The sequence below is a fragment of the Gallus gallus genome, chromosome 2 (assembly GCF_016699485.2).
Source record: "Gallus gallus isolate bGalGal1 chromosome 2, bGalGal1.mat.broiler.GRCg7b, whole genome shotgun sequence".
Lineage (NCBI taxonomy): Eukaryota > Metazoa > Chordata > Aves > Galliformes > Phasianidae > Gallus > Gallus gallus.
In genome coordinates, this window is record NC_052533.1 from 16,301,314 (window position 1) to 16,313,978 (window position 12,665).

The 12,665-nt window shown below is 41.4% G+C and overlaps 1 protein-coding gene across 2 annotated transcripts in view; it reads right to left on the reverse strand.

Annotated features, from left to right (window-relative positions):
- MYO3A (myosin IIIA) overlaps positions 1 to 12,459 on the reverse strand; it is a 104,147-nt gene extending 91,688 nt beyond the window's left edge. Inside the window, exons 1-2 of one of the 2 annotated variants that reach the window (XM_025148369.3) lie at positions 12,426 to 12,459; positions 2,343 to 2,525 (exon numbers count right to left, since the gene is read on the reverse strand). In XM_025148369.3, the coding sequence (XP_025004137.1) occupies positions 2,343 to 2,510 (168 nt within the window). In that variant the 5' untranslated portion in view covers positions 2,511 to 2,525; positions 12,426 to 12,459. Of the gene's footprint in view, positions 1 to 2,342; positions 2,526 to 9,407; positions 9,675 to 12,425 lie in introns of those variants that run through there. The other variant, XM_025148367.3, reaches the window with a different exon arrangement.
- Between the last annotated feature and the right edge of the window lie 206 nt (positions 12,460 to 12,665).

A 12,665-nucleotide genomic window follows, 5' to 3' on the forward strand; every position in this document is an offset into this window, starting at 1 on the left:
CTACTCTGAAACTGTCTTTAAAGAAAAAAAGTAAAATTTAAAGAAAATGAATAAAGTACCTTTTTCTTCTTTGCAATGGCTCCCTCTGCAGCCATTAATAATACTTTCAGTTTAAATAAAAAGGTCTAGTTTATACCTTTCACTGTTTCTAGTGTTGGATTGCCATTTTAGTACTAACATGGAGGTACAGCAGCTACGTCAGACCTCCTGTAAAGAGGAGGGGAAAAAAGAGAATACTATTCTTAACATAAAAAGAATACATTAAGTCAAGAGTTCAAGTCCTGCACTTTGATGCATTACCAACTTTCCACTGTGTATCACTACCCTCAGCTCACCTGTTTGCACATTGAAAAACACACCTTTAATTATAGGTAACAAAAAAAATTCCATGAGAAAATTTGATAGAACAAAAATCTAGTTTTAAAGCAAAACTAGAATTTTTTAAAAAGTAAATGTTTATTTGGAATAATATCAGAGGTGTGCTGAAAAACAAATTTCTCATCATTTCCAGTTGGATATTCTCAGTTTATGGGAAGTATGGGTGACAACTTTTGGGTTTTCAGTAGCTGAAATGAGCAAAAGTTTAAGAATTTCAACTGATGAAGATGAAGAAGAAAACTTAGCTACATACTTTAATGAAAGAAACAGAGAGAAAATTGAACATTTAAATCCATTTTTTCATTAAAGGAAGGAATTTGTTTTCGACAGATACCTGTCACTTCCTTCAATTTCTTATATTGCATCTGTACCCACTATTTTTCTTCTGACTTCTTCACATTCTACTAATCTCCAATTTAATCTGCAGCTCTTTCCTTTAGGATCATCTCTACTTCCACTTCTTTCTCATGGTTTTCATCTTGTACCTTTTTCTTACAACCTCGAAAACATACACAAAGTTTCCCCAACTCCTTTCAGTAATCCTTGACAGATACTGAACCAGTTATCCATTAAGAACTATTTCTAAACACATGTGAAATAGATTAAAGCAGGTACATTTCCTGCCATACCAGCGTTTACATGAATACCAACTGCAAGAACGTCCTGCCTATTCACTGTAAGCGTAAGAACCTTGTTTACAAAGAACAGTAGAGTCCAAAATAGAGTTTCCAATGCATTTGAATTCACCACGGTCCATTTTGCTTGGCCTTTGCAAGATTCTTTTGTTTACTTTAGGAGAGGTAGGTGGTACTGCATTGAGACGAGCCTCCTTTTGTTTCCTTGAAAGCATGCTGATCTGAAACGGATCATCAGGACGAAGCATGACAGTAAATTTTCACAAACTTTTTATGGACGTAAAGGCCACAGGAACATTATTATGACATTGTAGGGGTAGCCAGAACCCTGTGTGGCTGTATAGCACCAGAACTGCAGTGTTTCACACAGCATGACATGCACTTCTCCAGTTGCCCAGAGAATTGTGCAGTGGAAGCACTTGTCTCATGTGAAAGTGTAAGATGTAGGTCACAGAGCCAGAATGCAGTTAGAACGAGAAACATGGCCTCTTGCTGCTACAGTCCCTGCTGCTACGCAGTCTGTAGTTCATAGTCACATTGCAGATTCTGAACAAACCACAGGGCAGCATCTGCTACCTGAGACCTACCAGCCTGATAGAAACTGTAACAATATCTTGAGAGTGCAACAGATAAGTGCAAAGGAGCCACCTGGAAAAGGAACAACTCCTTGTCCTTCTTTTGCAGGTTAGCGTTCTCAAGAAAGATCCCACACCACGTGCTGTACCACTGAACTCAACGAGCCCACTTTTATGGACCTGACTAACATTCTTCCTACAGAAGATTAATCTGCTGCCCAAATGTCAGCTACGGCATACAAAACCATGATCACCTGGTGCTTTCTGTGCAGGAGCTACTGCCTTCACATTTCCTCTATGAAAAGATGGATCCTTCCGTGATATCTACATAATCTGACACACTGAAAATGCAGAACCAACAATAACAATAGTAACGAAGTATGCAGTTTTATTTTTAAAGCATCACTCCTAGCACGTGACCGAGCTGAAAGCACAGACTCAAAATAGATGTCTGAAGGTACATCTAAGGTACTTAAAAATGAGTAACTTTCTCAGTAGTGTGCAGAAAAGAGGAAAAGGAGCACAATCAAAAATGTAAGAAGTTAGGACTCCTAACTTCCTTGTAGATAACTAGAAGAAGGGGAAATTGAAAGTAAAAATAACAGAAATAACATTTCAGTTAGCAGGCTGAAGCTTCCAATTCTAATGCCTTCAAACGACCTATTAAGATTGGAGGAAAAAAAAAAAAGGCCACATAACAAATTCAGTTACAATCAAATAAACAAAAAAACTCCAAGCAATTTAAGTAACTTACATGAACAGGATCCAAGATTTTGACTGCTGCTTTGCTGCCATTTTTCTTATTTAATACCTTGAAAACTTTTCCATAAGTTCCTTTGCCAATAGTCTCAATTATTTCCCAGGTATCTGAAGGGTCAGGAAAGCTATCAAATACTATTGTTTTCCCAGTCAATGGAAGCATCTCAATTGATGACTCCTAGGAAAAAGGGAAAGTTTCCATGTTCAGTGAATAAATGATCATTCACAATTACTTTCCTACAAATAAGAAATGAAATACACATTCCAGTCTCAAACACTCAAACACAGAAATGATTTTACACAAAGCACACATGTACTGAGTAAGAAACGAGAAAAGCTGCACCTAATACAGGTTTTCAATACCAAATAAAGAGAAATTCAAATGGTCGTTTGTACTAATTTGAGGCTCGAGCGAAGCCACTACAAGCTTTCTCATAACAAAACTAAAACGTCATTCTGGAATTTTTCTACAGACAGGGAAGTGGGAGTCGAGTTCACTGCTACGGTTACATAAAATCCTCTGGACATCTGAATTTTTGTACAGAACTCATAAGGCCAAACAGCAGTAGATCTTTCCACAATGTTATGGCCTTCTGACAAGCAAGCATTCAGAGTAATGGAAAATGCACTTACTGATGTACACTCCTGACACCTATATTACATACTGTACAGGAAACATTACACCTATGCCCTAGTCAGCAGTGGATACAATTCTCTAGCATGTGCTTTAATACCTACCATACAGCACCTACAGAGCTAAAAATCAAACCAAAGCAACCCAACAAAAACAACTCCCCATCTTTACCAGTTAACCCATTGCAGACATGTTAAAAATGATGTTCTCATATTCCCAGCATTAGAGCCAAGACCAAAAAAACAGAAGAGGCAGAGAACAGGACAGACTCAAGCCTTACTGAGTAAGGAAGAATTATCTTCATATAATTACTTTTAGAATTCTGTTTTAAGAGTATTGTATCACTGTAATTATTTGGAGATTTTTCAAGTCAACAGCATAAATCTATATGCAAAGCAATGTACATCATATTACCCCAGTTACAGAAATTCTCCTATACTCTACTTTATTGACAGTGAAGAGAAAGCTTTCAATTTCAACTTCATCTAATGATCTATGTGGCTTCCAGCATATTAGACATCCTTCTTTATTCATCTGCTTTTTCATATAACCATATCACTGCACTATAAAAGCAGAACATACATCCTCCCAGAGGCAGCTGAAATGGACTGCTGCACAAACATATCTTGTACCAGCTCTTTCAATTACTCCATATGAATACTGGCATATTGCACATTCAGACAAGTTTTCTAGGTCTTCTGGAGAACCTGAGGTTCAGGATTCTTCCCATTGTTCTACTCTTGGCTGATTAACTAATCACACAGAAGACAGGGTTTCCTCCTCCCCCTCTCCTTTTTTTTCCCACTTCCTTTCAACACATAACCAACCTCTATACCAGCTCACGAAGCAAAGTGGAGTAATATCCTCTTAACATCAAGAAACCTATAGAAGTCTGCAGCATACTGAGCACTGTGACCCTTGCTCAGCACCTTGATTTCAAGGGTGGTAGGAGCAAAATGGATAAAAGGAGCACTTTTATCTCTCATAATAAAACGTCCCTTAACACAAGCCCAGGTTAATGTCACAGCAATGGCAGAGGATAAAGAGGTGGAGAGCTAACATACAAATCCCCAAATTCCTATTCCAGATTAAAAATTTCCTCTTTCCTTCTGTCTATTCTTCTCCCTGCGACTCCTATAAACAAAACCCATGGAGAAGGTTGATTCCAGTCTCTCCCTAAAGCATTACCTTTCCACCTCATATCTACTATTTACCCATGCCTTGAGAGCTCTACCATTTCCAGGCAAAGCCATCTCTTTCACAGAAAACAAACAAGCTTTATCTAAATTTCTGTCTGAGCTTTACTTTTTAGAAGAAAGTCAACCGCTTGCCTTAGGTTTTACTGAATACTCAAGCCATATTTGAATTTTTTGGGAGAAAAAGGTGGAGAGCAATAAATGGGCACCTTCACAAGAACCAACACGTGTAAATCAATCTGTGTAGACATACTCCAATATATTTTCAACAGAACAAATAGTTTTACATCAGAATTCAGGTCCTGCTATGTTTGCAAGAATACACAGCATGCACCCCCAATCCAGGCAGCTTACAGGACAAACACAGAAGTTACAAAAGGAAAAATCATTTATTGCCTTCCAGGGATTAGTACCGAAGATAGAGGAATTCAAAGATCAGATTCACATTTATAGCTGACGCCAGAGCCGACACATGGAATTCTGACATCCTGAACCTCAAAATACACCCTTAATCAAAGGTGCACTCTTCCACACACATGGGTTTCACAAGAAAGGGCACATTCAAAACAGGCAGTTTCAGCCAACTTCCCAGCCTTCATTAATTCCCTATACATTAACAGGATGCAGCTGAAACTAATTGGCTCTCTGTATGGAGTGCCTGTTTGGCAGCAGAGACCGCTACAAGGAGAACTGTTAGAGGGCTGTGGAAATATGGCCCTGCAGGTGTTATCAGCTACCAGCAAACACTGCCGGAGACACTGTCATGTGCTGGCATTTTCCTCCACAAATCAGAGCAGTTACACATTTTCTTGCCTTAAGAAAAGCCACGACATACTTACCAAGAGTGCATTCAATAACTGCCACCATGCAATAATTTAAGACTACTATTCCAAAAAGAATTATTCAGCATAATGCCTTGTCTTTTGATTTGCAGCTTCAAAATCACAACTTCAGTAAGTTACAGTGAATGAGGACCCACAGATAAGTTGTTTAGCTTTCACTTTTGTTATTAAAAATATATTAAATGGAATGATTTCAAGTGTCCTGTTCTTGAACAGAATGAACATTTCATTACATATCGGTGAAGTTGAGGCAGTTGATAATGGCATAATTTCATATTTCAGCAATAAATAGGACTGTCTCCGGAATACATCCGGATTCTCCAACAACTGGGTAATTTATCACACTCCTCACTATTAAAAGTTTACTTTGAAAACAGCTTATGATGTAATCCAAACCTCCATAGACGTCCTTGAAAATGCCTGTGGTGTGCTCAGAAAGTGACTAAATTCAGGGCTTTTAGTAGCAAACAAGCGAACAAACAGTTCAGGGAATTGCACCACAATGAGCCAGTGTTGGGGTTGTTTGTTTTGTTTGCTTTATTTTTATTTGTTTTTATTTATTTTGGTGGTGATGATTTGTTTTGTTTTCCAATATAAGGGTGATGTTGTGTCAGTGCTGTGTTTATCACAGTTATAACAATGAACTGGGAGATATTTTGTCAAATAAGCCAGCTTTATATGATTTTTAGCTTCATAGGTGGTATCAAAAGTACACACAATGCAGCACACCTCAGGCCAGATGCTAGAGACATCCAGGAATGCTCCATTCCATACCAAAGTTGGCAGATCACTAAATTCTCCTCCTTTTCAATGTCTAGCTAGTTTGGAGAGGGACAGAAAGTGGCAGCCTCATGAAGAACCCAGCGTTATCTCTTGTGGACCGTCAGCAAAACGTATTTATTACACTGCTGAGGGGTTTATAGCAAAGGCCACAGAGCATTACAGATGATGGTGCCAAGTGGGAATAAGCAATAGTTTTTGCTTCTGCAACCTGGGCTGCAAGCACAACTGAGCCCGAATTTAAAGAATGCTACAACTCAGCCAAATATTTTTACTACTTTAAACATTTTCATATTTCAGCCCTCTAAGTTTGTCACTGTTTCATTCTGTGCAAGCTTGCAACTTCTTCCCACCATCCCCCAAATAGTTTCTGAATGCACTTCCATCTCACTTAGATGGAGCTTATCAGTTTGCTCCATAAGGAGCTGATAAAACAAGAGGTGCACCTCTCCTCATTTTTTCTCCAACTACAAATTGATTTTGGAACTAAAGAACCTCACACATTTTTGCATGATTTTATATGTTTTGGATTATCTATCTGTCTACCCAATTATTCTCTTTGACTCACTACTTACTATTCTCAGTTTGCTCACTACTTTCTGTTTTATACACTCCACAGTGTTTTCCCAGAACTGATAAATTGTTGTCTGAAATAAAACTTTCCAGAGGGGAAAAAAATAACATCCTAAGAACAAGCTGAACTGTAGCAAAAGATCTTTGACTGCTGCTTCAGTTAAGCAATGCCATCAATTTTGTGGTTTTGGACAATAGTTTTTACTATTCAGAGATAAATATTATTTTTATTTATTCATTATTTGGAAAAAATAAATGTAAGTCCATCTTTTCAACAGACTGATATCTAAACATATTTCATACTGAGATGTGACAGTTTTGTGATGAGGCTTTTTATCTCTGCTCTAAGAGATAAGAAAGCTAGATGCCTTGCAGTAATCATTACCCCCTACTGTGGCAGATGAGGAATACAAACCAGCTGTGTGCTTACATAAGTAAGAAACACAAAATAGCTGGGTTTCACCTAAGTTGGTATGTATTCAATATACCTGATGGAACCTAATGTAGGCACTAAAATCCCATTTTAGACCTGGTCAAAACTATCAAAAATTGATTCACCTGATCTGGTTGCCAACAATCTTAGCATAAGAAGACTCGCTTCCCAGACTCCATTGATCATACTGGCTAAATCTTCATTAACTATAATAGGAACCCCGTGATCCAATTTCAGATGTAGATGATACGTGAAATGAATCATATTCTACCTAACTGCTGGAAACAAAGAGTTGTAGTTTGAGAACTGACAAAAAGATGATCAGCTGCATGCTACAGTCAAGAAAAGAGCAAGCTAGCCACCTCTCAGCCCCTGAAAGCTGCCAGTTTTGGATGATTTCTGATGATGTACAGAAGATGCAAGACTGTACAATGACATTGCCAAGTAATCTTTGAACTCAACAATTGAACACCAAGTTATTGTTGAAATAAATGGTCTCTTTACAGCATCTGGAGGGGTGATAATTTAGTTTAATTTCAAGCAATGTATTTCCTGAGCACAATTCGAAGTATATATTAACTTTAGGGCTGCTCAAGGAAGAATTTGATCCACTTCTGAGCACAACTTCTAGTGCTCACTCTCGGAAGAGCTAGGTAGATCCTTCTGCTCTTTCTAATAAACACTGTTCTCTCTGCAGACTGTTGTCCAGCAACCACTTCCCATCAAAGCAAGACAGCCTTCAGAGAAACTTGATGCCTCTGGTCTCCTTGACCTTAGTAAAACTTCTACACAGTAGAGAAACAGCACTGTGCATGTGTTGGTACCTGATCTCCTTCTATTGATAAATGCATATTGGGTGTCCACACTGACATTTCATCTGCTGATTATCATTCAGCTATCTTGATATTTGACTTGCAGTAGACTGAATTGGCCAGCCCTGCTCACTCTCTGAAAGCTCTCAGAGGACACTGCTGGAGGATGTTTACATTAGTGTTGGGTTCCACCCTGGTTTTCCTCCCTTCCACTTAACCCCAGGAAGCTTTACAAAAGCAGTCGATTCTGCACGTGAGAAAGGGCAACCCTGTATTACATATAGAGACTGGAGGATGAGAGTCTGGAAAGCAGCCCCAGGGAAAGGAATCTGGGGGCTCTGGATGATGGCAAAGTGAATGTGAGCCAGCAGTGCACCCTCACAGCCAATGGACCAACTGTGCCCTGGGATGCACCAGGCCCAGCATTGCCAGTGGGAGAGGGAGGGGTTGTCTGCTCTGCTCTGTGTGGCCTCAGCTCCAGCACTGGGTGCAGTTTGGGCACTACAATTTAAGAAGAACATTAAAGAGTATTCAGAAGAGGACTACAAACATGGTGAAAGGTTGGAAGCCAAGCTCCTCACAGGGAGCAGAGGGCAGCACTGAGCTCAGCTCTCTGTGACAGCGACAGGGCCTGAAGGAACGGCACGCAGCTGTGTCAGGGGAGGGGCAGCTGGGGGTCAGGGAATGGTTCTGCACCAGAGGGCGGTGGACATGGAACAGCCTGCTGGAATTAAAGGAGCATTTGGACAATGCTCTCAGAAACAGGGTTTGATTTTGGGTGGTACGTGTGAAGCCAGAGGTTGGACTCAATGATCCTTGTGGGCCCCTTCCAACTCAGGATGTTCTGACTCCCATTCCCATTCCACTAACACCATCGGTCCTACTGTGTGCTAAGGTTTACAGTTCTCACGAAGGTCTGTCAGAGGAGGTTTTTTACAGAAATAGGGTACAAAACTGACCAGATCTGCAAGCATTCAATTCTGACTGCATGCTCACCACTGAGTGACCATCCTTCAGAGCTCAAAGACGCAGTCAGTACACGATTCCAACTTTTTAAAGCTACCCATCAGTTATAAGAAGAGGGTACAGAAAGAACGTGGAAACAAAATGCTGAATTCAATCATTGCATTACATAGCCAATTTTAAAAGCTTTGTTATTCTGAAAATAAATGAGAGCTGAAGATTTTCATGGCAATTGTCATCCAACAGAAGGTATTTATGCAAGGGCCTCACTGTTAGGAAAACAAGATTAATAACAGGCAGGGGAATGGTGTTGTTATCAAATTGCATTCAGACCGCATGCCACCAGCAGTAATGTGCTGACAGGAGCGATCACAAACCGAACCATACCCAGTTCATCGTGCGGCTCCTACAACAAAGGCATCGCAAGGGATGAGAGTAATTTTTCAGTGACTACACACGAGATCAATACATATTAGCAGGGAACTTTGTTTTCAAAGCTAGAGCATCACTTAATTTTCCCCTTCTAACACAATAAAGACCGTAAGAAATCCATATGGTGTGATGACACTCACTGCCTGCTCCTCACAACTAACAGCGAAGCAGCACACCCGCCGCACACCCCCGAGCCGGCTCCGCGCCGGCCTCGCCGCCGCACAGCCCGCCCCGTCCCAGCAGCGAGTACCGGGCGCCATGTCTGGGCGCTGGGCCGCCCCTAAGGCCCGCAGCGGGGCGGGGCGCGGGGCAGCTCCCCCGGGAGCGGCGTTACACAGCGGCCCCGGCCCCCTCCTGCCCCGCCCGCCGCTCCTGTGCCGAGGACCGGGGGTTACCCGCAGCGCAGCGTCCGGTCCCCGCTGAGGGAGCTGGGGTAGCACCACCTCCGGCAGCCCTGCCTCGGCTTCGCCCTCCTCCTCCTCTCTGCCCCGGCCCCGCTGCAGTGCCGCCTCAGGGTCAGCGGCGGATGAGCGGTTTGCCCCGATAATCCACCACAATGCCGGCAAAGCCGACGGCACTCGGCCCGCCCCGGGCAGGGAGCGGCCCGGCCCCCTCACGGAGGTCTCTGCGACCCGGGAGTGCTGCGGTGCATCGAGCCCGCTAACAGCTGGGACCCCCGCCTGACCGCGTCCCGGTTAGAGCCACAGTCTCCAGGCTCTGAGCCACCCAGCAGGCTGCACCTGGCATTAACTCTGCAAGCTGGGTAGGGGCGAATTGCTTACAGTAGCACTGGATCTGCTGACGGCCTCGCTATGCTGTAGGACCTAATAGGCTCAGGTAGTCCACTAAGAATAACGGAGGTCAGTTGCGTGCACTGAGCTAACCTTGTTAATTGTTACAGCGAGGTGAGTACGTGATAGCAGTGCACTGGTAGAGGAGGGCAGTGACAAAGTTCTCAGAAGTTAGGAAGTGGTGGACATTTTACAGCTTCTGTGTGATCCACAAGCCAGTTTTCGACTGCTGTTGCTGTTTGCTTTGGATGAATCCTGCTACATCCACTGTGGAGATGACACCAAACTTAGAAGCTCAACAGCTCCTCCTTCCCCTTGTCAACCCCAGGGAATGTGCAACTCCACAGTCGACTTGTGCTGTTACAATTAGTTTCCCTCCTTCAATTTTTCTGGTAACATCTGTTGGATGTTTTCAGACGGTGGGAACTTGTTTCAGAGCTTTCAAGCTGCTCCATCTTTTATAAGAGCAGAGACAACGTAGTAGACCGTGGCTGGCCTTGCCCTGTGAATGTATCAGTGTAGGAAAAGGCTGCTAGTCCCGTCCCAGGCATCAGAGAAATCACATGAACGAGAAGCTATACTCCTTCCTTTGGGAAAGTAATCAATGGAAACATCTTTATTCTCAAACCTCAGAGCTAAACATCCAAAGCGAGATATCTGTAACAACAAGAGTCCTCAAAGCACTGCTTCTTTGCTATTCTGTGTGAAAATTGCTACTGTTCTTAGTGTGTGCTCAGTGTTACACAGGCAGAAATTTATGAGGGAAAGTTTAAGGTGTTGTTGCCTTTATTAATGCCTTTATTTGCTGACTGCTCAGTCTCTCCACAACCTTTTGTCTTCCTCTGACTGAGAGCGTATAAAAATAAAATAATAACTTCCCAGTTATTATAATGTCATTTTACTGATTGGGGTGGGAACACTATCAAAATAGGGCCTTTATTGTGAAAGCATCTGTGTGGAAATACAGACAGAAAAAAAGGGCAGTGCACATCTCTCCATGCATCCAGAGGTTAAGAGCTAGAAGATACATGCTCAGATACAGTTTTAGGAGCCAGAAAAGAGAATAATGTCAGTGAAAAGTCCATATGTCCTCTTTTACTTCAGGCAGTGCTGGCTGAAAACAAAACCTGCCCATAGTGAACATTGCTGCTCAATATCCATATGCTGAGGTTACTGTCCCTCAGCTCCCTGAGAACACTTTCTTTGTCAAAGGGGCCTCAAAGACAAAAAATCTACTTGTATTGAAGTGTCACACACAGTTGGTCTTCTGCATTAATTAATTGCTGAGAAACTTCCAAAAACTAGTGCATATTTTATCTGATTGTCCTAAACAATACGTAGTAATGACAGCCCATTGCTAGTTTACACCAATAAAAGTCACATCCAATCTCAGGCCTATAAAGTTGGGCACTGTCCACACTAACAGGGAGTGTTAGCCTTTAGTGACTGGCAATGTGCATGTAAAACAGACACTGCTTGCACTAGAAAACTTGGGCATGAAGTGATTAATGATGTTCAGTGTCATGCAGCTTATCAACATTTATCCTTTCCCTCTACAAGTTTTCTTCACTCCTTCATGCTCTCCTTCTTCATCTCACTGTGCCTTGGCTTCTGCCTCTTTTTTTTTTTTTTCTCCACAAAACTGGTGGCTTTGCTTTTCTCCAAGAAGCCTTTCAGATGAGAATTCAGAGTTTCCAAGTAAATATGGGCTTGCATTTCATGTTCTCCAAAATGAACGTTAAATAATTAAAGGCAAGTATTATGTATTGGCAATATCTAGTTATGTATTGGAAGTTAGATTAACTCGGATCATCTTGAGCTGCACCTAGTATGAGGTTGTGTTTAATGCTATGAAAAAGCACCCATGATACGCTCTCATTTTAATAGACACTTTAACAGATCGAAGTCAGATTGGTTTCAGATTCTTTCCTTGAAAACATAATTTTCAGTTAGAATTACCGTGGGTGTAACTTTTGAAACCATTTTCAACATAATATGTGGGAAAATACAGAAGCAATACGAACAGCAATATGAAAGGATCAGGCATCTTCAACATTAGATCACACTACGCCATTGCTTAGAGAATACATCTTACTGTTCATAAAATATAATGGACCGATAACATGCATCAGTCAAGTTGACCTTTTTTATTCCAGAACCAATAGGTCAGAATTTTAGGCTCTTCAAAGCTTCTAATAACGGCAACACAAAGATATTCTTGTGATTAAGGCATCAAATTTGGAGTATAATTTATTTAATAAAACATATCCTGTATTATGAACGTCTTTTCTGCACACAAGTAAAGTCAGGATGCTGGGCACTCTGCATCCTTTACTAAAGGAGGTCCTCCTCCTGCCGGGCCCTGAATTCTGGGCAGAGCTCAGCCATAGAGGGCTTGTGTGACCCAAAGAATGATCTATTTTCTTTTTTTTAATATAATTGAGCCTCTCATATTGTCCTGAACATGGAGAGGTCTTTTGATGACTAATTACGTACATATGTAAATTACATGTGACACACAGAATGATCAGTAGATAATAAATAATAACTTAATAAAATAGACAAGAACGTTCAGTTAGCGTAAGAGAGACTACCATTACAAGAATTAAAGAACTAACTTACCTCTCTGGGGAACTGCTTTTTGACCTCTGTGGCTGCTTCACTGAGCACTGCCTGGAGTAAATACGAGGAACTCCTCCCCTTTTGGTGTTTATTACAGATAAACAATACTTCCTGTGACACCTGAGTAAATATCCTCTAGGAAAACTGCCACAGAGTTTGTCTTATTATTCCTTTGATCATAAATAGCATCCACCGAAGTGAATTACCAAGCATGCCCAAAAGTTATTTATTGAATGCATA